Source organism: Hippoglossus hippoglossus, chromosome 22, assembly GCF_009819705.1.
Source record: "Hippoglossus hippoglossus isolate fHipHip1 chromosome 22, fHipHip1.pri, whole genome shotgun sequence".
Classification (NCBI taxonomy): domain Eukaryota; kingdom Metazoa; phylum Chordata; class Actinopteri; order Pleuronectiformes; family Pleuronectidae; genus Hippoglossus; species Hippoglossus hippoglossus.
Window position 1 is genome coordinate 9,459,194 of NC_047172.1, and position 21,600 is coordinate 9,480,793.

Genomic DNA, 21,600 nt, shown 5'->3' on the forward strand with positions numbered 1-21,600 from the left:
AATCTTTGACCATCCTCACACATTACTGTATATGCCACTATATATTATATCTGTACAGGAGAATAGTGCCCGTCTAATTCCACAGATACACCCTTCTCTCTCTAAGCAGTAGCAAGGTCAGGTTATAGATAAAGGACCAATCAACAGTACATTGTAGTGTCTACACTTAGGGACTTTCATATCTAACTCATATGCCCCAGACAGAGAGGCACCAACTTCAACTCTCACCAACTTCAACTCTTGTTTATTTCACCAGTGGCAAGATGCAAGGACACAATGTGATTTTGTTATACATATTTTAGGCTTAACTATCCAATAGGATGCGAACACCTACATGTAACAGATTGACAGCAATTCTAGCCATTCATGGATGTGCTGTTAGAATGGGTGACGCAATAGGGAGATATTCTCTCTTTATAAAAATAAAGAATAAAGTTACAAAGCGCTTCACAAGTAAAAATATAAAAATACATAGAAACTAACATAATGCAACCAAGATATCAAACGGATGTGGGCCACTTCAGGCAATGATGTCCTGGCCTAAATTTGAAATGCAATACGTGAAACAATAAGTTGATTAATAGAGAAAATATTAAATCATTAATAAGTATTCCCCAGAATGATCTGTGTGGTAGCCTGACGGAGCACTCAGAAACTCATCCACAGTAACCATGACTAACCTGCCTGAATATTAACGATCAAACTGTGCACCGGCGGTCACACTGCTACAGCCGTACACAGCAACACGTCACTGCACTGACTGCCTAACCAGCAACTGACTAAAGCTCCCCCCTAGTCTTCAGATGCTAGTTGTGGTGGGTATTCACGCACTGAATCCCGCAAACCCGGTGAAGCAACCAAACTGGTGACTCCACCTGCAGCCTCGGACGTGCTCCCGAGACAACTGCTCCAACCACTTTCACACCACACTACCGAACCCCAACTAACTCCAATGGGAGTTGGCCCTTCAGCCTAACCGGGACAGAACAGCAGCAACTTACGACCGTATACAGGCTCACTCGAGCTAAACGCCACCAGGAAACACCCAGCACAGCAACACAGAGACTTACAGAAACAAGCCAACTCAGAACAGTGTCAGTTCACTTACCGGAACATCTCCCACACAACCAAACTACGCCGCTCATTCACATAAACACGAGGCGCACAGCTGACTTGGTGTGTGACGTCACACTACACTCACACATTACCTGATCACACGGAGAAAGTGCGTGCACCGGACGAGCTCCCATTAGTCACAACCCGGCTCAAAGATTGTGACAAGGAGGGAGATGACACGAGTGGACTGTTGCTCTTTCAGATATTTATTAATAAAATAGATTATAATCAACAACACAAAGTGTGTCCATGAACAGATGCTGCAGTCAGGAGTCAGTGAGAGCCAACCTCGTCCCACGGAGAGCGCAAGAGCAGACATGAATGGGGCGAGGCCTTTTAAAGGGCAGTGCACACCTGGCCGAGGTGTGCACTGATTAACGCTGACGTCACCTCCACCTACAGCTCAGGGGGGGGAAAAAGAACAGGGACACCTAGTGTCCAGGTGAGGGGGGGGGGGGGGGGGGGGGGGGTCGTCACACAGGTTTTAACACTTCAAAGTCACTAATATATGTAAAGAGCGGATCCGTTCACATTTCGGCGCATGCGCGTTGCGTAACTGGGGATTGTGTAACTGATCCTCAGTCAAATAAAGAGTGCAGAACTCTGAACTGTTCTTTCTCTTCTTCTTTCTTCTTCTGCTAAATAGTTTTGTTTTTCATGTCCTCGGTTCATAAATCATCTGTTCAAGCTGTCACATGTTTTGAAAAATTAAATATTCACCTCCTAATGATAGCTTCTTTGAGCAAAGGTCGATTAGCCTCACAGTCAGTAAGCTTAAATTCTGTATTTGCAAAGTTTTAAAAAGCTAATTCTTCCTAAGTTTATTTGCTCACTGAGTTGAATTTCAACATTTCACGTACTTCCAACATAGTTTTTTGTCTGCAGCAGCCAGGAGGCAGCATCACTGTTCACAGGCTCAGGTTACAGGAGCTGGACTTCATGTTGTGTTGCTCGGCTGTTGCCGGGAGACCTCAGTAACAAAATGACAGAGTTGCACCAAGCTGCCGCAGCCGGAGACTTACAGGGAGTCGAGGATATTCTGAGGCAGAACAAGTGCAGCCCCGACCAGAGGGACATCGACTGGAGCCACAAGACCCCTCTGCACTGGGCAGCAGCCAAAGGTAGATGGTGGTGGATCCGTTTCCCCTTTCACCTGCTATCACTGGTTTCAAGTGTCGTCATTCAAAAAGCTTTGTTGCCGTGTGTGTGTACATGTCCAAAAAGACCTTTGTGGGCTTTCTCTCTCATCCAGTGTAGTTGGTTGTTGAAGTTATGTTTTGAATCTGAAAATCGACAATAAAAATCTAAAATATACCTTTCAAAACAAAGGCTTTATCAGAACATGTTTTTTTGCGACAAATTGTCAGTTTTATTATTTATAGTGAATCACTGGGTTTTCATTATTTTCAACACCATCAAATTCAACAAATAAATTGTATTTCAACATTCAGTTGTGACCACAACACTTAAAAATACAACACAATATATATCAAATGAAGAAAATGCAAACTCAATCAAATTTTCTACAATTATTATATTCCTTTAAAATAATATAAACCTTTTTAAAAGTATTATTTTGCTTGACTTCAACAATAAAATAACAGCAGGGTTTTGAGCCAGTTAGTCAAGATTTGTTTTCTTTACCAACAAAGCTCTACAACTCTAATAACATTACAAATATTCACATACAACCTACCACCCATAACATCACACGAACTACATCAATCTGCACATTAGTTCCCAATTTTCAGAAATCAGGATATTGTTTTTTCACAGTAAATGTAAATTGTAAAGAAATGTAAAATCCTAAAGGTTTTTTATGCTAACATAAACCAAGAAAACACAAATTCAATAACACATAAATGATAGTAAAAAAAAATAATCTTAATTTAAATCATTTTTAATACATTTAAAGCATAATAAATTCATTAAAAGAAGTATTTCAGTTTAAAGTAAAAACAAATGTTCAGCCAAGATGCCCTGATCATCTAGAATATTTTCATTGTTTGTTGTGCGTAGTCTCGTCTTGCAGTGGTGAGAATTAGTTTTTAACAGGCTGGATAATAAAACATTCTTAAACACGTGCATCAGATCACACCTTGCTGGCTTTTCCGCAGGACACACAGAAACAGTCAGGATCCTCATTGAGCACGGAGCAAGGCCCAGTCTGAGGACGGAGCACGGATGGACTCCTGCTCACTTTGCTGCAGAGTCCGGCCGACTGGCTGCGCTGCGGCTGCTGCACTACTTCCACGCTCCTATAGACAAGGAGGACTGCTGGGGAGACAAACCAGTGCGGATAGCCGAAATATATGGACACCAGGACTGCGTTCGATTCCTTAAAAAGTATCTAAACATTTCTTCTTCTTTTGTATTTCAGCCTGTGCACCACATTTCCACGATTTTCCCACTTGTCATTATATAAGTAAACTTTTCTTTTAAACACACACAATAACTTTGTGATACAACTTTAACATGTTGTCCTTTTGTGTGTGTTGCAGGGCAGAGATCGAGTGCCAGGCCTACCGCAAGATGGCGGCCGAGAAAGGGATTTCACTGGATGACACAGATGAGGAGTGGGCAGATCACGGCAAAGAAAATGAAGCGAGAGGATCTCTAACAGCAACGTTCAGATGATGGCCCCAGCTCACCGTCACGCAACAACATGTCAACATGAGTTACATCCTTGTAGCCTTTCAGTTGAGAGTGTTGCTGTGACTTCCCAGTGCAGTGAGAAATATATAACAAACAGTATTATCATATAAAACAGCCAAACAGTCAAAAACGCATCTACTAACATTGAAATATCATTTAAAATTGTATCACAGGCAATAGAACCAAAGGAAACATCAAAACAATTGCATCAAGATTAATGTAGCTTACTACGCTCAATCGTGTAGTTTGTCGTTATTTGAGAGGAAATGTATTCGAGAAGATTTTCAATTCTTCAATGTTGTGTCCAACGTCATGGAGCTGTCACCGACGGATGCCTGGAGAGCAGAGGAGAAGGATATGTACAAATAATTAACAGTCATTGTTGTGTTTTACATAATCACAACTAAACCCTGTCGTTGTACGCTTACCCTTTTTTTCAGATGTTTTAGCAGTGCTTCACGGGTCTGTCAAAATGGGATTAAAACATATTTATTGACAAGACCTGTTTGTTGTGGATGACATTTATTTTTACAAATTTGATATTTGTCAAAATGTCTAACTTATGAAAATGTGGTGTACTTTGGATAAAAGCCCGTAATTTGAAAGTGGCTGCAAATTTTTTATATTTCTCCCCAAGTATTTGGGAAAAGTGTCCAATAATGACCATTTTAAGCACAGACAGGGAAACAATTGAATATATGCTCACTAATCTCAAATTGCATATGAAAGTAATTTAAAACTGTCTTACCAGATTGTCCCCCAGGAATGTGGTTAACAAAATAAACAAACCCTGTAAATGAAATGACATAGGTTACTGAACAAGAAATACTTACTGGTACTTGTTAAGATGTCAAGTTAAGGATTAATGAAGTATACCTGAAATGAGTTCAGCAGGATAAAGACATAGTTGACCAAAGAGGCTGCGATTCCAGATGAGAGGTCGACAATAGTTACACCAAATCCAAAGATCCAAGTGACACCAAAGATCGGAGTCAGAAGAATAACGGTCCTCATGACAGATTTGGCAGCAGATCTGTCATCAGGTGATCCTGCATTCTTAGGGTGATCCAAAAGCTTCATGATTACCACCACCATGGAGAACACGTTGACGATAATAATTGTACCGACTGGTATGATAAATGTGTGGATGGACCCACGAAAAAGTCCACTATAAACCAGCCAACAGGTTTCTTTGGAGAAGTACACGCCCTCAGCACCACCGCTGTTAGTAAGGAATGTGATCAAAACGATAAGTAGCGGACATGCGTAGCCCAGGCTTATGTAGAACCTAATGTAAATCTTCTTGCTCATATTGTGGAACAGGAAAACTGTTTGATGAAGAAGCGTGCTGCTCAGACAAAACATCCAAAAGAACATGGACAAGTAACAGAAATGCTTCAACATCACCAAGGCCTTACACCAGATTTCGGGAATTTCATGTGGCTTGAAAGATGCTAAAAAGCAGCAATCTGCGACTAGCAAACATAGAGAAATGTTTACCTGGGAAACATGCCGTAGATATCGAGTATTTGTTTTAACTACAGCCCTCCAGACGATCAGTTCTATTACAAGATTAATAACTAGAGACATGACTGATATAGACAGTCCAACGATGGTTATCTCAGCCATCCCTGGGAGAACTATTGGATCCCTAGCCATTAAAATGGCAAATGATGACAAATGGCTGCAAACACAGTGTCCATCATCATGAGGACCCATCCATTCACATCCACGCGGTGACCATTGTCTGGTGGCGTACTCCCATGAGACACACTTTATCTCTACGTTGCGAGGCCTTGGACGGAGCAACGGGAATTTAATTTTAACCACGACTGAACCCGAGTGTTTCTTTTGAGTGGTTGTCATCACAACAATGCTGTTGACCCCGTACTTCTCATCTCTGTGGGGCAAATAGTTCTCCAGTTGTTTAAATCCAGCTGTTGCCACGCTGCCATTGTCTGAACTATCAAAATCGACAGTGACACCGAAGGCAGTGTTGGTACATCCAGACCCCTGCTCTTTATTACACGTGGCCACCTCTATATTTTTTAGTGTGTTGTTAGTCGTAATGTTTGCCGCCTCAATTAATTTCTCAACAGAACTTATATATGTCTCAGCCAATGACAAATTTCCATCATCTTTTTCTTCAGTCCATGTTTTCTCAAGAGACTTCTCCATCAAGTTGCTGGATGATTCCAGAAAGCCCTGAAAAGAGAGACGCTTGTCAGTACTAGTCTGCACAAAGTTAGAAAATGCCTGTCGCCTATTAATTGGGAACAAGAATAAGTTGACATTGGTTTTGATGTATTTGTACTAAAATAATAATATTAGAAGCTCTCCTTAAGATGTCAATCCTGGTTTATGAGACGATCCCAGTGTTTCATTGAAACATTAGTTTAATAGCAGCACAAACACTGACTTCATGCTGTTCAGTGGACATAAACATAGCTGTGGTTGGTGAGCTTTCTATGATGGTCTGTTGTCTAACAGGTCGTTTCAGCTGGTCATTATATTATCATCATTTTCAACTGAGCCACAGTAACAAAAACCTGAAAAATAACTAAATACGCCGCTTTCCCCCATAATTTTACATTAAACGTTTAATTTGCAATAACAATAACTTCATGCAGACATTGTGCAATGCAAGTGAACTGTAAATCATGAAGCTGTTAGTGAGATCATTTTACACTGACATACAGAACATGTCTAGTTTCCTGTGAATACTTTGTGGAATGTGAGGGCAATTTGAACCCAGTACAGGAAAGGCTGACTCCACAATAAAAAACAACATACACACAGATGACTTTATTAAATATCAATATGTTGGAGCACAAATATCCACCATAAATGGTATCAAAATGTGTTTAAGTTTCATGAAATTCATGTTGAAGTTTAGATCTTTACATAAAAAAGTACAGGTAATTCCCTTTCCTCCCCATATCAGTTCCAACCCATTGACAAGGTTTAATTAAAAGATTAGCAGAGATTCGTCTGAGATACTTACATCCACTCCTGATCCATTCAGCCTGAGCCTTTGCTGTTGACTCAAAACACCGAGTACATCCACCGTTGCCTTCATGTTGGACACGGTGTTGATAGCCATTGAGTTATTAGTGACATTACCAAGGCGGTTAAATACTTCTTCAGCATTTTCATTTAATGAGCCACGTCCGATGTCAACAACCTGTAACAACAATGATATTTTGTATTTGTGACAATTAATTCATGTCAAGAAGGAAATCGCCAAGCCCACCAAGGAGTTATAATCTCCATAACAGTGTGATAAATAAAAACTTAACAATCCCTTCTGTAAAAATATAATTTCGTGATGTGTATTTAATGCCGATAGTATGTGATCGCTTTTGAAAACCAGAATATGCATTTTTTAAATAAAGAAAATGTGGCTTACATGTGCAGAGCGCAGCAACATTGACACATCGTTGTTTACACACTCTACTTCCTCCTGTTCCCATGTAGAGCTGGAATGATAAGTTCATTAGCTGATTAGTCAATCAAAAGAAAATATTCCATCAGCAAATATGATTATTGATTAATCAGGCCTACTTATCCCTGCATTTCCTTTGTCTTAGTCCGTCTGTGTCCTTGCACTGTAACACTGCAGTGAGCCCAGCTTTGGTTTCTCCCCAGTCACCTTCTGCTTCACAGAAACGTTCTCCAACTGTTTAAAAAAAAAAATGCTGTGGCTTGATTTATCATTCATTACATACGATAACTGAATCAATAACATGATAAAATACTTTATGCTAGAAGGGGGCAGTAAATTAAGATATTCCCTAAATTCGCTTAACATGCTGTATCTTGAACTTCATTGCGTCACTATATGAAATATACACAGACATATAATATGGCAAAAAGAGATACATTCTTATGTTAGACCCTGATGTCAGAGAAACCTTATTACCATATATGATATTGATATCAAATGACGCGTCTCTCGTCTGATTGAGTATGTTGTGAAATGTGCACGTTAGCTTCGGTCTTTGGTTAGGTGAGTCGCAGCCGACCCCTGTCTCAGCTACATAAACAGCTTCTCCAGAGGAGTCTGCAGGGATCACAAAGGCATCACATGTCATTTCATCATAAGCTTGCGCAAGAATCAATGGGCAATGAAGATGAGTACAAGAAAATTTACTTACAATCGGCTTTTAATGGAATAATTATCGCCAGCATGTCTTGACTTCTCCATGTCACGTTATAAGTTTCATTGTCCTCCCTAATCAAACATTTGCCTCTTACTTCCAGTAAATCCTCCATGGTGCGACAGCGTGGAAATTCTGGGACTGTGGTGATGAAAATGTTTGGCAGGAGAGCTACGTCCATTACGGCACTGGCACTGTGATTTATGTATAATGATCCTTTCTTTTGATGGAATTCACATGTGTACTGTCCTGAGAAAAAAACAAACAGATAGGGATGACAGTTAAAATGTTTCGACTATTCCGATTTAGATTGTGACAAAAATAGACAAAGTGAGTCCCTCTTCTACAAGATATTAGTAATTTAACCAGAAAAAAACTCATTCTTCAATTTTATTTCTATAAATCAAACTTTTATCCCAAGGTCGTACAATATTGTAAAGAAAACCAACAGTTTCAACAACGGTGAGGAAACCAGCTGTAAACACAGCGCTAACGTATTGTCACCTTTTCCGATAATATCGCAAATCTGTAGGGACACAAATGCGTTGGTTTTTTTTTGCTTTGTTTTGGTCTCCACCAACTCCTGGGGGAAATATTATTGCTAATTGCTCGACTTTAATCTTGATTGTATTATAGAAACTAGATACTTAACTAGGTTATCTGCCTTCCAGGTGTGTTTCCTCTTACGGGGAAAAAAACGTTTGTGCAGCAGGGGATTAGATTGCAATATCACAAGTGGCCACTGTGATAAATTAGCATGTCTGAGTGGCAGCACCATATACATAACCATGCAGCTGATTGATAAATGTAAACCATTTCAAACAACTTTACATTCCATTTTGTTCCATTCATTCTCCTTCCTTAAAACGTGCTGCCTACATTACCCACAATGCAGCTTAACAGTAGACAGTACAGCTGGAGCGTTGGTTGCTTTGCATCTCTAGCTGAGATGTTGAGCTTTACACACCAATTCTTTATTAATTTTCCAACATTTAGTCTTCGGACTCATCCAACCGTCACTTGAGGACATTAGCAACACTAACGCTAACACAAATCCTTGAAACAGACTAATTTAACCTGCAAAGCAATAAAGCTGTCAGATAGATTTAATGAACCCCCAAAACTCAGTGAAGTATTCTGAAAAGGAAATGTATCATTAAAGTACAAGTTCTCAAAATTGTGCCCAAGTACAGTACTAGATGTACTTTGTTACCTTCCACCACCGATGACTATTTATTTATTTCAAATTAATATGTTGAATACTGAGACTGAAACAAACATACCTTCCCAGAAGGCTGACATGTTCTTGAGTGTGAGTCTGGACGTGCGTGTTGTTGACGTCATGTCTGCCTCTGTGCCGTTAGTTATGGGATATGCTTTTTCGTTGTCTTTCTTCTGCCACCACACTGGCATGGTGCTCAGATCCTCCTGTGATGTGCATACGAGCTGTTGCTGGGAGCCGTACTTCACAGGGTTGTGTGGCATCGTTAAATCCACGACACCTGTGAGAAATAAGAATCGGTAACAAACCTGAGGCGAGACTTGACTGGAATATTGTCAGCGCTCCTCTAAGCGCAGAATGACATAATGTCCTCTGGAAAGTTTTGCGTCACTTTCTGTAAATGAAATATACCTTGTAAAAATACTACTGTAAAAAAAATGGCGGCCTCCGTAGAGAGGACCCGCTCCAGATGTAAATATAAAGTATTTAAATATAAAGGGTCCATTCTAGGGTAAAGAAACAATTCATACAATTTAGTTGAAACACACTAGTGAAAACTAGGAATATTTTGTATAAAATTTCTGCTAATAGATTCCTTTCACCTAAATCTTACACTGGACCTTCAAAGACTTTTCTTCTTAATTGACTCAACAATGTAAAGCCTAACTCAGAAAAATATGTATTTTTTTATGCGTTTATTGAACCACTATATATATACTAACTGCAATATATTATTGTGTGTCATATGTATATTTTATACATTTTTTTATGATGATGGCAGTAAACAAAAAGTCAAGGAATCAATAAAGTTATTCTAGAGTCTTCCTGTGAGAAACATTTAAGTTTGTACCATATTTTGAACCAAGTATATGTACATTTATGTCATTATTCATTTTCTGTTCTTAGTTCGATTATAATGAGTTTTGAAAAGAGTCTAAATGTTATTTTTGTTTGATTAAAGACTTGATTTAAAGAGGAAAAGTAGGATTTTAAATTAGTGCTCTGCGATAAGCCCATGGGGTTGAATTACCTGTAGTTTCCAGATTGAGTGAGGCCGTCAGAGATGCGATTAGGATTTCTGATTTCTGCATCAGGTCATCTGGACTCATGTTTTTACTGATTGTCATTTCTAAATCTGCGACAATGCTTCCAAAACTTCAGTGAAGAAAAAAAAAATGCATATTTCAGTCACATATTGAAACAGATCCTATTAAACAACAGTTTTTTTAATTCATAATCAAAAAGAAATACCCGTATTTGGTAATTTTTAAAACGTCAAATCCCCTCAAAGTGCTGTAGACTTTTTTCATCTGTAAAAAAACATTTATTTTGTAACTTTTCACTTATCATTATAGTATTGGAAAAAATAAAATTCCTAAATTAGTGACATTACTCCTGATCCTTACATGGAATTGATACTTATATACTTTTATTTACCTCGTGTAACAATTCAGTACTACAATTCTGAAATTCCTCTGTGTGTTCGTCTGCCAGACAATCATGAAAGCGTGTTCCCTGTATTCGAATGGATCCTCTGATTGTAACTGTGAAGAACAGAAGATGTCAAACTTTGTGATACTTGGTACAGCAAATAAACACACAGATACACAAAGACACACACACAGGTTAAAAAAAATGCAAAATACCTGTGTTGGTTGAAACACACACGTGAGACGAATTTACGGGGAAAGTGCACGTGTCGTTGCCACAACACTTGGAATTAGACTGACACACGTTATCACTCCATCTGTGGCCTGACTCGCAGCGACACTCTCTTTTACCCACAACGTCCTTACAGGCTTATTAGAGAAAAAAAGCACAACAGTTTTACCCTGGGATCTTTTTCTTTAATTAAATCAATGGAAACATGCAGTATTTAAATATCAGAAAATGGTTTACTTGTTGTCAGATGAAGTTCGTCAACTTGCCGGGTGGAATCACTCAGGTTAGACGGCAGCATGTTGTTTGTGATGGCACTTTTATCGATTGTCAGTTTGACATAATACATTTGTGTTGAGGGGGCTGAAACGTGCAGAACACACAGAAATCAAGAAAAAGACGTTTCAAGAAATTAAGGCTAAAGAAAACGATTTGCTGATTTTTAAACTCATATAAATCATCTTACCTTCTCCAGTTGCCTGTGAAGGTCAAATAAGAACATTAATGTGATGTCATTTTATGTTGCAGTTGAAATTTAGGTAGAATCCTGTGTTACTGACCAACCTGAGAAATGTTTAGCCCCAGGATATAGAGCAATATAAAGCCCCACATCTTGTTCATGTTCCTGCAAATAATAAATAACCAAAATCAAATAATTTGAAATGGACTCTGGTAAACAAGATGACTGATGATAGACACTCCATGACCACTTTATTAGGTACATCCATCCAACCTGCTGCCATTTATTTTACTTTTATGAAGTTGATAATGTTCAGTTTGGTAGTTAATGGTAGTCTCGGACCTTTTGTCCTCACCATTTACATACATGAAGGATGAAGAACATTAAAAATACAATCTAGGCACAAACAAATATATCAAGCACAGGAAAGAGTCCTTGTTTTAATTAGTCTCCCTATTTAGCATTTAAAGGCAGTATACAAAACATGTATAACACAGTAGTGGAGGTTTATAAGGTAGCAGAATAACATGACAACAGTGAATACTCGCCTGTTTTCCTCGGGTTGTATTACTGAACCATCACAGCAGCATCTCAGGATGAAGAATCTGAGCTGATGCTGCCACAGCCGCTCACAGGGAGATAAAGAACACAAGACCAGTCACTTTCCATGAGTACATTTAAAAAAAACAGTTACTGCATGTGGTCATGCAAAATTAAACAGGATGTCATTCAGAACTCATTTGACTTTCAAAAAACGAGACAGACACATGGTGTTTGCGATAAGAAGCTGGCTATATAAACACAAAGTTGTAAATGTTGTTTATTCACCTTCAGGTGCAGGAGGGACTTTACCCCTCATGAAAAGCAACTCATCACATCTACCTGCTTCACCACTGATGTAAATTTACTGCTGGTATTCCTTACAACACAAGATATTTGAATAATATTTAAATGATGGAAGGATCATATGGAATAAACCCGAACTCCTGAAGTATGTATTTATTTGATATAATAGATTTTATGTTTGTGTGTATGTTGAAGAGTTCATTATGACTTATTTAGGATTCAAACTAACACGTAACTCGCCTCACGTCATTCCATATGCAAGTGAGTCTTGAGGGTAAAAAGGTTTTTATCACAAAAAGAGCAAAAACTATGAAAATATTAAATACAAAATCTTTATTCTTTCTTTTCTTCAGTTTCAGCTGCATTAAAGCCAGACTCCACTAATAACATTCATGAAGCTGCAGTAGTGCTGAACAACAGTCAAGTATGTGCAGTAGAAAATCCAGTTATAAAACATTTCTGTTGATATAAAGTTCACTGGATGTTGATTCTCAAACAGCAGCATCTTTACATGTTTGGACCCAAGGGTTAGGGTTGAAAATCAAACATGTGATTATCAGTCAAACTCTGAGGCTCAGCTGCACGTTCGTACTTTATGAAACATGAAGAGGCCAGTAGATTTTTTTTAAAACATCTTCTGACTAAACATTGTTTAGCTTTCAGCGCGCAGCAGCATTAGACAGTGCAAATCTCAATCTCTAACCACAAATTCAACAGTATATGATTGTGTTGTTTGGCCAAGTGCTTTGTCCGAAGAGGTTTTCTAACCCAACACACGAGAGACTTCATCACACGGCTGTTTCATGCTCCACATAAGGCGTGTGAGCATCCGGAAGAAAGCTCTCCATCTCTTCCTGTGATCCTCTGTCCTCTTGTCGTAAGGCTGAACCGTTACTTTCTTTGGACTGCGGAGGCTGCGTTTGTTGTGATGAGAGCTGCAAGAATAAGGGACACATTAAATAATTGATTTACACTTTTCACAGCCAGGACGTAAAACACTACAGTTCTACAATGACAAATGATTTCGTTTCACGTCAGCTTAGCCAGAAACAGTGAGCGCGAGTGTGAGAGAGTGTGTGTGTGTGTGTGTGTGTGTGTGTGTGTGTGTGTGTGTGTGTGTGTGTGTGTGTGTGTGTGTGTGTGTGTGTGTGTGTGTGTGTGTGTGTGTGTGTGTGTGTGTGTGTGTGTGCAAAGTAACTCGGAAGGACAGAATTTCTCAAAACTTGGTAGGGACATAACTTGGGAGGGTATCTCCAGATGATTAATTATTGGAGCTGATCTGACAAAGGTCAAAAGGCCAAAGTCAATATTAATATAGTGCAAAAAAAAGAAATCTTCCAGTATATGTCTGTAAAACAATAAAGAAACAATCAAAATCTTATATTGATCAGGAAATTATTCAGCAGCCAACAGAACTACCGACACGACCTGAGGCTGATATAGATGGGAACTTGGGAATTGTGTTTTTCTGAGCGAATTCAAGCTCATTCCGTCATTTTACTCACCGTCTGTCCCAGTGGAGTCACACAGCACAGCTTCTTTTTCAGGTGTTCAGGTAGAAAACACAGCAGTTTCCCCAACAAGGGAAAGACTGTGCCTGGTGTCACGTCCTCCTCTTTCATAGGACCTGAAGAGAAAACATTTTAAAAGGTTAAAGACTGAAACGTTCTGAAGAGCAACTGTAAATGTAAAACCTGCCTACCTGTGAGAAAGCTGATGATCAGGCCTATCACAATGACTGTGAAGCAGTTAAACGCACTGTACCACATGTAGGACAGTGAATAAAACCTCTTCAATCCAGAGGGTCGGCTGAAGAACAGAGAGAGATGATTAAGTTGTGATATGACCACAATAAACATATTAAACACACACACACACAAGCGATTTATACCTCACATTGCTGCTTATTGCAGTCTGAATGACAGCAGTCATGTTGTCTGACAGCAGGTCGACTCTGCAGTTAGGCGGCAGCGGCCTCGTGCCGGGGCTACGAGTGAAGATGCTCCCGATGCCGACCCAGAAAGCCAAGGACAGACCGGCGCCCAGACCTGCCAACGCTCCCTGGAGACAACAGCAAAACCAATGATGATTTCAACAGTCCAGCCAGTGGCTTCCAACATCAGAGTTGTTTCTGTACGATCCCATACAAAAGAGATGCAAGGAAACACCATTTGTGAGCTCAACATAACTACACATGTTTGTGGAGGCTGCTGAGACTCTCCAGAAAATCTCCACTCTGGTTATCTCACCCTCTCAAATGCAGATAAAGGACAGCAGAGCAGTTAAGAGCCACGGCTGTATTGTAAGTTTTCAAGAACCAATTATTTAAGTATTTGGTCTTTTAAATTCATTTTAAGATCAGATTATTGAGTACTGATGATTTATGTCAACATCATTTTGACCAAAGTAAGAACAGTATTAAAACTAGATTATACTGTATATTGTCTCATGCCAGATCTCATTGGGATGTGGAACTTACAGTGGAGTTGGCCCAGGGGAAAAACATCCCGAGAGAGAACACACCCAGAATAGGACCCCCGACCATCCCGAAGATTTTTAAAGCCACCTGGAGTTCAAACGTCAAAACAATAAAAACACTTATTAGAATATTCAGACCAAACGTAGTGAGAAGAGTTGGTTATTATTGGTTCATACAACCTGTGAGCTTACCTGTAGAACTGAATCACCCATCAGGTGGGTGAGATAGGCCATGGCCAGACACAGCAGCCCATAGGACATAGCTTATTGAGGAGACAAGTAAAAATATTTGAGTAAAACTTTCATTTATTATGCAGCTATAATACTTTTCAGGTTTTCTCTTTCCTTTAGTGTTTATTTTCTTTTTTTTCTGTGCATGTAAAAGCTCTGCTAAGTTACAAAAAGGCCAAAGTCTGTAGCAAAAGGGTTATTCTCTCCTCCAGAAGACTGAAGAAAATGTGTTTGCGTTCCCGGCCTTCATTCCGTAAAGCAGCTACCAACCTGAGTGACATGTGACGTACCCGCCCACCAGCTACCAGCTTCAGAGAGCTCACCTAAGGCTTTGGACAGCAGGATCGCTCTGGCCTCCGTCATGGCTGGAAAATGAGGTTTGATGAGGTCTTCCATCGTCACAGTGGCCAAAGAGTTGAAGGCAGAGGAGATGGTGCTGCAGGGGAAAAACAAAAGATAAGACTCATCATTAGGGGCTTCTTCATCAAATCATCAAAGTATTTTAAAATGCGTATTGGACACCGAGTTGGCAGATTATGAGGAACACCAAGCTAAAACTAATGTCTAATACATCGGTCCTGTAGTAAATTCTCACTTCATGAAGGTTATAATGTTCATTAAAGAGGTCTTGATTCCACTGTAAAATCATTGTGGAGGATATATTCTGTATTAGACTGCATTACGTTCAGTAAGTATCAAAGAACTTTCAGTAAGTATCAAATAAAGATATTAAAATGTTTAAATAAGGTAAACAGAACAATAAGTAGTGTAAACGGTGAGGTTTTAATGTAGCTGACAGGAACTATGAGCTCAAAACGTCCCCAGAATAAAGTGCAACGTTTATTCAGGGTGACTTTTACTCAAGTCAAACCTCGTCAGTGATTTCTACCACTCCATCAAGAGTGAACCGAATCGTGAAATATTAAATTTGAGCATTTAATAGCTGCCTGTGCAACTGGGCTCTTTACAGCATCTTTCCTGGTTTTGGTAAAAGGGAGACAACCAAACTTTGATGCTCTTATGTTGTTTTGAACAGGAGGTTCAGAGCGTCTGAGACCAATTGGGTTTAATCTTATGTTAAATCAAAACTGCCCCAAAAAAGACTGAAAATAAAACTGTGTTGAGCGTCGTACCTGAGAGCTGCACTGAATAAACAAGCAACAAACAGTCCGGGCAGTCCAGGCAGACCCTGCAGCATGTCCATCACAAAGTATAACACCATCTGCGGGAAATACACCATTACACAAATGGAACCTTCAGTTGGTTTTGCATAGATGTGAGCAACAACAAACTAAATACAACCACTAGAAAATGCAAATAGTCTCACGGCTGTGGGTTTGCTGTTAAGCCGGCTGTTCGAAAACAAATTCATATCTCCATTTCCCATCAAATTATATCATATATCATATCCTCATTCCCCAGAACATAGAGGAAACAGCTCGATGGATGACAACGATAAATTGGGGGAAAAACTGAAACCCACCGCATCCGTGGAGTAAGAGCCCAGTTTGTCGGAGTGATCCTCTCCACAGTAACGTGCAAACATGACCAGGCCCATCACACAGCTGAGAGCCAGAGCCAGCTGCAGGAAGGGAAACACCATGTAGCAGGACCTGCACAGAACAGTGGATTTACAGGTATTTACTCCTGAATCAAAGTAGTGAATAAAGATTTTGACCAGATGATGAAGCAAGAGTGATCATTTGAGTTATTGGAATTTCCAGTCGCTGCTTAGGACATCGAATATTTGCAACTGCATTATAGTTTCTCAAATAGTCACAGATATATTTCACTCTGAACCAAAACTATCAACCTGCAGGTGGTGCTATAGGAAAAGTCAGGGGGTCACCACAGTCAGTGTAAGGGCACGGTGACACATGTGTGAATCTCATCGCTTGCTGAATGTGGGCAGTGCAGGACGTGACAGCAGTGAGAGCCAAGTGGGGTCGACCACACAAATGTCGTTAGTATCAGTAAAGGCTGTGACATCGTCGGTCAAAGTTCACCAATGTTGAACACAGGAAGCAAATGTTTTATTTGCCCCCCCCCCCTGTACTTATTTACAATGCAACTATATAGGAAAGGGTGACTCATGATGCAGAGGAATAATAAATGTCATGTAGATAGCTGGAAACTTTACATAATCTACCTGTTCTTCCTGATAACTGTTCAAACAAAAGCCAACAGAGTTTTTGACTTTTGCTTTCTTTTTCAGTCTGTTGGCTTTAATGTACGATTTGCTTTAATATCAAAATCTATAGTCTGAATCTACAGAAACGCTGAAAGGCTACAGTCTGTGTACCTGACAGCCTCCTTCTCTGTGCGCGAGCTGAGATATCTTTGCACCTGAGTCTGGTTCACTCCGTACAGGGACAGCATGAGGAAGATCCCGCCGACCCCCAGGGTCCAGAATGTGTGTCTCTCTGTAGGATCAGGGTTCAGGCTGAAAACAAGAGGGACAATACAACACAAAGACATAACTTTAACAATTCAGAAGAAAGCTTTAAATCAAACTGATTTACAGTCACTGTTGTTTAGGATGTCATGAAAGAAAGTGCATGCACAGGTAAATATGATGAATCTGACCCCGGGAACCTTCAGGATTTTAGTCAACTCACAAAGTTCTGTAGCGGACTAAAGTCATTCTTTCATTCTCTTGGGTAAATGTGCAAATCAGTGAAATTAGCTGTTATAGTGTAGCTGTTGTTTCTGGAGGTAGCTACAGCAGCGGAGACCAGCTCAGGATGGGAGAGCCAGCAGCTGGAATTCTTCTGGAGGTGAAGGCTGTTGAGGAATCTTTGACCATCCTCACACATTACTGTATATGCCACTATACATTATATTATATCTGTACAGGAGAATAGTGCCAGTCTAATTCCACAGATACACCCTTCTCTCTCCAAGCAGTACCAAGGTCAGGTTATAGATAAAGGACCAATCAACAGTACATTGTAGTGTCTACACTTAGGGACTTTCATATCTAACTCAGATGCCCCAGACAGAGAGGCACCAACTTCAACTCTCACCAACTTCAACTCTTTTGTGTATTTCACCAGTGGCAAGATGCAAGGACACAATGTGATTTTGTTATACATACTTTAGGCTTAACTATCCAATAGGATGCGAACACCTACATGTAACAGAGAGAGTGTCAGCAATTCTAGCCATTCATGGATGTGCTGTTAGAATGGGTGACACAAGTAGAGGGAGATATACTGGGATGCTGTGGGAGACATCTTCAGAATTGGGGGGTGACAATTGCTCATGTGGCTCTGTTAGCGTTTGTATATTGTTCCACCTTCTGGTCTCCTTGATGCATCAAGTCTACATCAGCTGCTGCCCGAGTTCTCCTTTCACCAGCTTCCAGAGAACTTCCATAACAAAGGCTAATATAGTTTTTGCTGCCCCACTCAGTTGAGGTGTAAAGGTTTAGTGGCAAAACATCCATGAACCTTGAAGCTCCTGATTGATGATGACTTACTCGAGACCAGAGATGCGGTTTCCCTCCCAGACTTTCCTCCAAACTTCCGACACTCCTCCAGTCTTCTGCACCCCGACTATGATGACAGCCAGCTGCCCCGCAAACATCACAACCGTCTGAAAGACGTCTGTCCAGATGACGGCCTTCAAGCCACCCTGTAAGGAAAACACAGGACACATGACTCTGATACATGCAAACATTAAAACACTAAATACTGTATTTACACTTTATATTAATACATAACATCTTTTAATTGAAGACTTTTCTCTACAAATGATTCATTAACCCAGTTTTGTAGGGTTACCACCTTTCTGGGATGAAAATAATTTTATGGGATTTTGAACGGTGATTTATTTATAACAGAAGAGTGAATGATTCATAGTGAATGAGACCTGAATGAGCATAAATCGAGAACATTCAAATGTCAGAGCATCTGGCTGTGTGGTAATAACTCACCATCATTGTGTACAATGTGCACACGAGCCCAGTGGCCAGCACTGTTCCCCACAATTCAAACCCAGTAACTGAGAGAAAACACAGACACAGTCACACATGAAATCTTTTCCATTCAGATTTCATGAGTCAGAGAAAAATATATTTTTCTTACCTGCATTTAGTGCAAAGGCAGGAGTATACACACAGACTCCCATATAGATAACCTGCAGCCAAGTAAATCAAATATATAAATTATAGACTTAAATCGACTTTACAAAAGGTATATAAATGAAGATTCTGAAACCAATAGATAGATGCATCAATCTACCCGATTATATCCGAGCAATAACAATATGTTAAAAAGAAATATGCTTATTTGCTTTGCTCTGTCTAAAGGTAACTGCTCCTGCTGCACACAGTTAAACCACAACATGTCATTTTTACACTTGTATTGTTTCTTTATGGCTGAAACAAACAAGTTATAACAACAAGTTAATTACTGAGACATGAGAGTGATAACAAACTTCTCTTTTTGGGGAAAAATGTCCAACAGTTCCTTTTACCTCAGACTTGACTGATTCACAGTAAATGCAGTTTCTTTATCAATGACATAGTTCAGAGTTTTTGCCATCGGTTATATTAATTGAAAGCTTGTTGCCAACAAATACACTGAACTGAGTTACTGGGACCGAACTCACCATCTGACAGATGAAGGTCAAAGTTCCACAGATACGCACTGTTTTACTGAAGCGCATTTCAAGATACTGTGGAAACAAAATGTCAGTCATTCAGAAAACACATCTGGAACAAACCAATACAACTGGAAAAATGAAAGTTTAAACCTGGTAAGTGCTGAAGAGCCGCAGTCTGTAGAACACTGGAATGTAAACTTGAGCTGGAATGAGAAGACCCAGAATGTAAGCACAGCCGATGAACCAGTACTGAGTCCCGTGGGTGTAGATCTCCGCCGGCACGCCGATGATCGCCACAGCGGACTGGAACGAGGCGATGAGCGACAGGGAAACAGGAAGACAGTGCATGTTCCTGTCTGCCATCAGGAACTCCTGTGTGGTGCGCTGACGGCCACCGGACAGAGCGTAGTACAGGCCGATGCCCATGGAGGCGGCGAGCAAGACGGCAAACACCACATAGTCTACCACCGTGAAGTGCTTGTGGTCGGAGGGGTCCATTGTGATCGTCTCCTGGCTGCAGCTGGAGACAGTTTCTTCCTCCCGCAGTCGCAGAGTCAGACGGATAAGAAGCGCCTTCGTCCACACCCATCAGGAGGGTCCAGCCCTGGAGAAAGACACGACGCTGATTAAACAGATCTGACCAATTGAAAATCATTGCTATTTGCAGCCCGAATCCTTTTCGAAAGAATAGCAGCAAAATGGAAATTTATTTTACAATCATAGAAGGGTTTAAAATCAACATAAAATATTTGAACGGAAGCTGGAACTGTTGAATTTTATCATTTTTATTGGAAGATTCCTCAAAACAATAAATGGATTATTATAACTTCTGATTCATTTTTTGTTGATTCTCGATTAATCAACTGATCACTGCTGCTTTAGTTGACTAAAGAATCAAACCCTCACACGCTGGATTCCCCTGAGCTGGTTTTTTCACATTTTTTCATTCCCAGACGGAAGACTACTTCACCGTCAACTAAACTGACCTGTTTGCGTCAGTTGTTACATGAGACGACCTTCTGTCTGTGAAATGGGAAAAATCAAGGTCAGACAACCCTGTGTCAACACCACCCCAACTATCCTGATCCAAAAATACTGAGCGTTGCTTTGGAAATGTTGAAGGTTGAAGGTCAAGTATCCAGTTACTCCTCCTCCCACTGCGGTCGTGTGTACGGAACCCAAAAGACAAACAGCAGCAACCGATCTCCGTGGATTTTACAGGTCAACAAAGACTGTGGACAAATGTTTTTAAGTTCGTTTCCCCCCCCCAGATTACGTAGTTACACTTATTTGGCTTTTCTCATATTAAAAATTAACTCTTCTTGGGAATTTTACCCACCTTTGATTGTTCTGGATTTTTGCCTTGTTGCTTTTGCTCAGTTATTTGCATTTGTAAAATCTGATCCCCAAACTATGTCCCAGAGAAAGTGAATTGACCACAATCAAAATAGAGAAACATTTGATAAGCAAGACAAGGCTGGAATAATAATCACTTATCAAATGAGTTGCTGATTGACTGATGTGTCAATAGACTAATCAGATAAAACCCAGAGATAAACAAACCACTAATTACAGTAAGGTCACAATACACTGTAATTAAGTACTAAAGAAATTAATAACACATGAATATTAACAGCTGCAATACTGCAACTGAACAAGAGGAAACTTAATCAACATAACATCATGTTGGAGAAATGAGTTTGGTGAATTTTAAAACAGGACAGACTCACCTTTACATGTCAGCACGGCTGTGGCCAGACTGTGGCGCCATGCTGTTTACTGGGGTGTGTTCAAGAGAGTAACGTTACTTCAAAACTCCTCGATTGAACATTTCCAACAGTAAAAACAGGATCAGGAGATAAAACACTGGCTGAACTTTGTACTTAAAGAACCCTGATGTGTTCTGGGTCATACGTTGTGTTCGTGAAGTCTGAAATAAACCCACCGCCTCATCGCAGCTCACGACTACACGTGATCAAGCTGTTTTGAATCTACTTCCGGGACGAGGTTAAACATGTAGGCGGGTTAGTCAGTGCTGCATTCACGTGCTCCTCGGACAGTTTATTTTGTGGGGAAATTGTTCCTTTTCAATGGTTGGGTCCGAAATCACCCACTTCACTTTATTGGCTATACAACTCACCATATAGCGGACTATATAAATATAC

General features: G+C 40.1%; 5 protein-coding genes across 8 annotated transcripts in view; 2 read left to right on the forward strand and 3 right to left on the reverse strand.

The window, feature by feature from the left end:
- LOC117755588 (adhesion G protein-coupled receptor F5-like) overlaps window positions 1–11,922 on the reverse strand; it is a 26,694-nt gene extending 14,772 nt beyond the window's left edge. Inside the window, exons 1-18 of the mRNA XM_034575497.1 lie at window positions 11,821–11,922; window positions 11,377–11,437; window positions 11,279–11,291; window positions 11,053–11,175; window positions 10,800–10,952; window positions 10,591–10,697; window positions 10,405–10,463; window positions 10,184–10,308; window positions 9,215–9,433; window positions 7,929–8,180; window positions 7,694–7,834; window positions 7,336–7,450; window positions 7,181–7,250; window positions 6,776–6,955; window positions 4,648–5,976; window positions 4,520–4,561; window positions 4,200–4,235; window positions 3,915–4,106 (exon numbers count right to left, since the gene is read on the reverse strand). Coding sequence (XP_034431388.1) covers window positions 4,056–4,106; window positions 4,200–4,235; window positions 4,520–4,561; window positions 4,648–5,976; window positions 6,776–6,955; window positions 7,181–7,250; window positions 7,336–7,450; window positions 7,694–7,834; window positions 7,929–8,180; window positions 9,215–9,433; window positions 10,184–10,308; window positions 10,405–10,463; window positions 10,591–10,697; window positions 10,800–10,952; window positions 11,053–11,175; window positions 11,279–11,291; window positions 11,377–11,433 — 3,072 coding nt within the window. The 5' untranslated portion in view covers window positions 11,434–11,437; window positions 11,821–11,922 and the 3' untranslated portion in view covers window positions 3,915–4,055. The remainder of the gene's footprint in view (window positions 1–3,914; window positions 4,107–4,199; window positions 4,236–4,519; window positions 4,562–4,647; window positions 5,977–6,775; window positions 6,956–7,180; window positions 7,251–7,335; window positions 7,451–7,693; window positions 7,835–7,928; window positions 8,181–9,214; window positions 9,434–10,183; window positions 10,309–10,404; window positions 10,464–10,590; window positions 10,698–10,799; window positions 10,953–11,052; window positions 11,176–11,278; window positions 11,292–11,376; window positions 11,438–11,820) is intronic.
- LOC117755587 (sodium-dependent multivitamin transporter-like) overlaps window positions 1–14,695 on the reverse strand; it is a 40,188-nt gene extending 25,493 nt beyond the window's left edge. The window contains exon 1 of the mRNA XM_034575496.1: window positions 14,685–14,695. The gene's annotated coding sequence lies outside the window, so the exon portion shown is untranslated. The remainder of the gene's footprint in view (window positions 1–14,684) is intronic.
- LOC117755578 (sodium-dependent multivitamin transporter-like) overlaps window positions 1–21,423 on the reverse strand; it is a 26,925-nt gene extending 5,502 nt beyond the window's left edge. Inside the window, exons 1-18 of one of the 4 annotated variants that reach the window (XR_004612623.1) lie at window positions 21,319–21,409; window positions 21,166–21,214; window positions 19,586–20,039; window positions 19,442–19,507; window positions 18,916–18,967; window positions 18,765–18,832; window positions 18,309–18,463; window positions 17,130–17,270; window positions 16,311–16,440; window positions 15,961–16,049; window positions 15,151–15,263; window positions 14,789–14,859; window positions 14,598–14,684; window positions 14,010–14,179; window positions 13,821–13,927; window positions 13,624–13,745; window positions 12,507–13,053; window positions 10,581–10,590 (exon numbers count right to left, since the gene is read on the reverse strand). Coding sequence is in view for 1 of the 4 variants with exons in the window: in XM_034575487.1 (XP_034431378.1) it covers window positions 12,907–13,053; window positions 13,624–13,745; window positions 13,821–13,927; window positions 14,010–14,179; window positions 14,598–14,684; window positions 14,789–14,859; window positions 15,151–15,263; window positions 15,961–16,049; window positions 16,311–16,440; window positions 17,130–17,270; window positions 18,309–18,463; window positions 18,765–18,832; window positions 18,916–18,967; window positions 19,442–19,507; window positions 19,586–19,933 (1,866 nt within the window). In the remaining 3 variants the exon portion in view is untranslated. Of the gene's footprint in view, window positions 1–9,136; window positions 9,145–10,580; window positions 10,591–12,501; window positions 13,054–13,623; window positions 13,746–13,820; window positions 13,928–14,009; window positions 14,180–14,597; window positions 14,685–14,788; window positions 14,860–15,150; window positions 15,264–15,960; window positions 16,050–16,310; window positions 16,441–17,129; window positions 17,271–18,308; window positions 18,464–18,764; window positions 18,833–18,915; window positions 18,968–19,441; window positions 19,508–19,585; window positions 20,040–21,165 lie in introns of those variants that run through there. The other 3 variants (XR_004612621.1, XR_004612622.1, XM_034575487.1) reach the window with 3 other exon arrangements.
- tp53i3 (tumor protein p53 inducible protein 3) overlaps window positions 1–21,600 on the forward strand; it is a 53,131-nt gene that overhangs the window by 21,725 nt on the left and 9,806 nt on the right. The gene's annotated exons all lie outside the window — the stretch shown is intronic.
- On the forward strand, window positions 2,014–3,881 carry LOC117755584 (ankyrin repeat domain-containing protein 66-like). Its single transcript, XM_034575493.1, is given in 4 exon segments — window positions 2,014–2,237; window positions 3,234–3,462; window positions 3,618–3,718; window positions 3,721–3,881. Coding segments are annotated over 4 exon segments (630 nt in total). The 5' UTR covers window positions 2,014–2,098.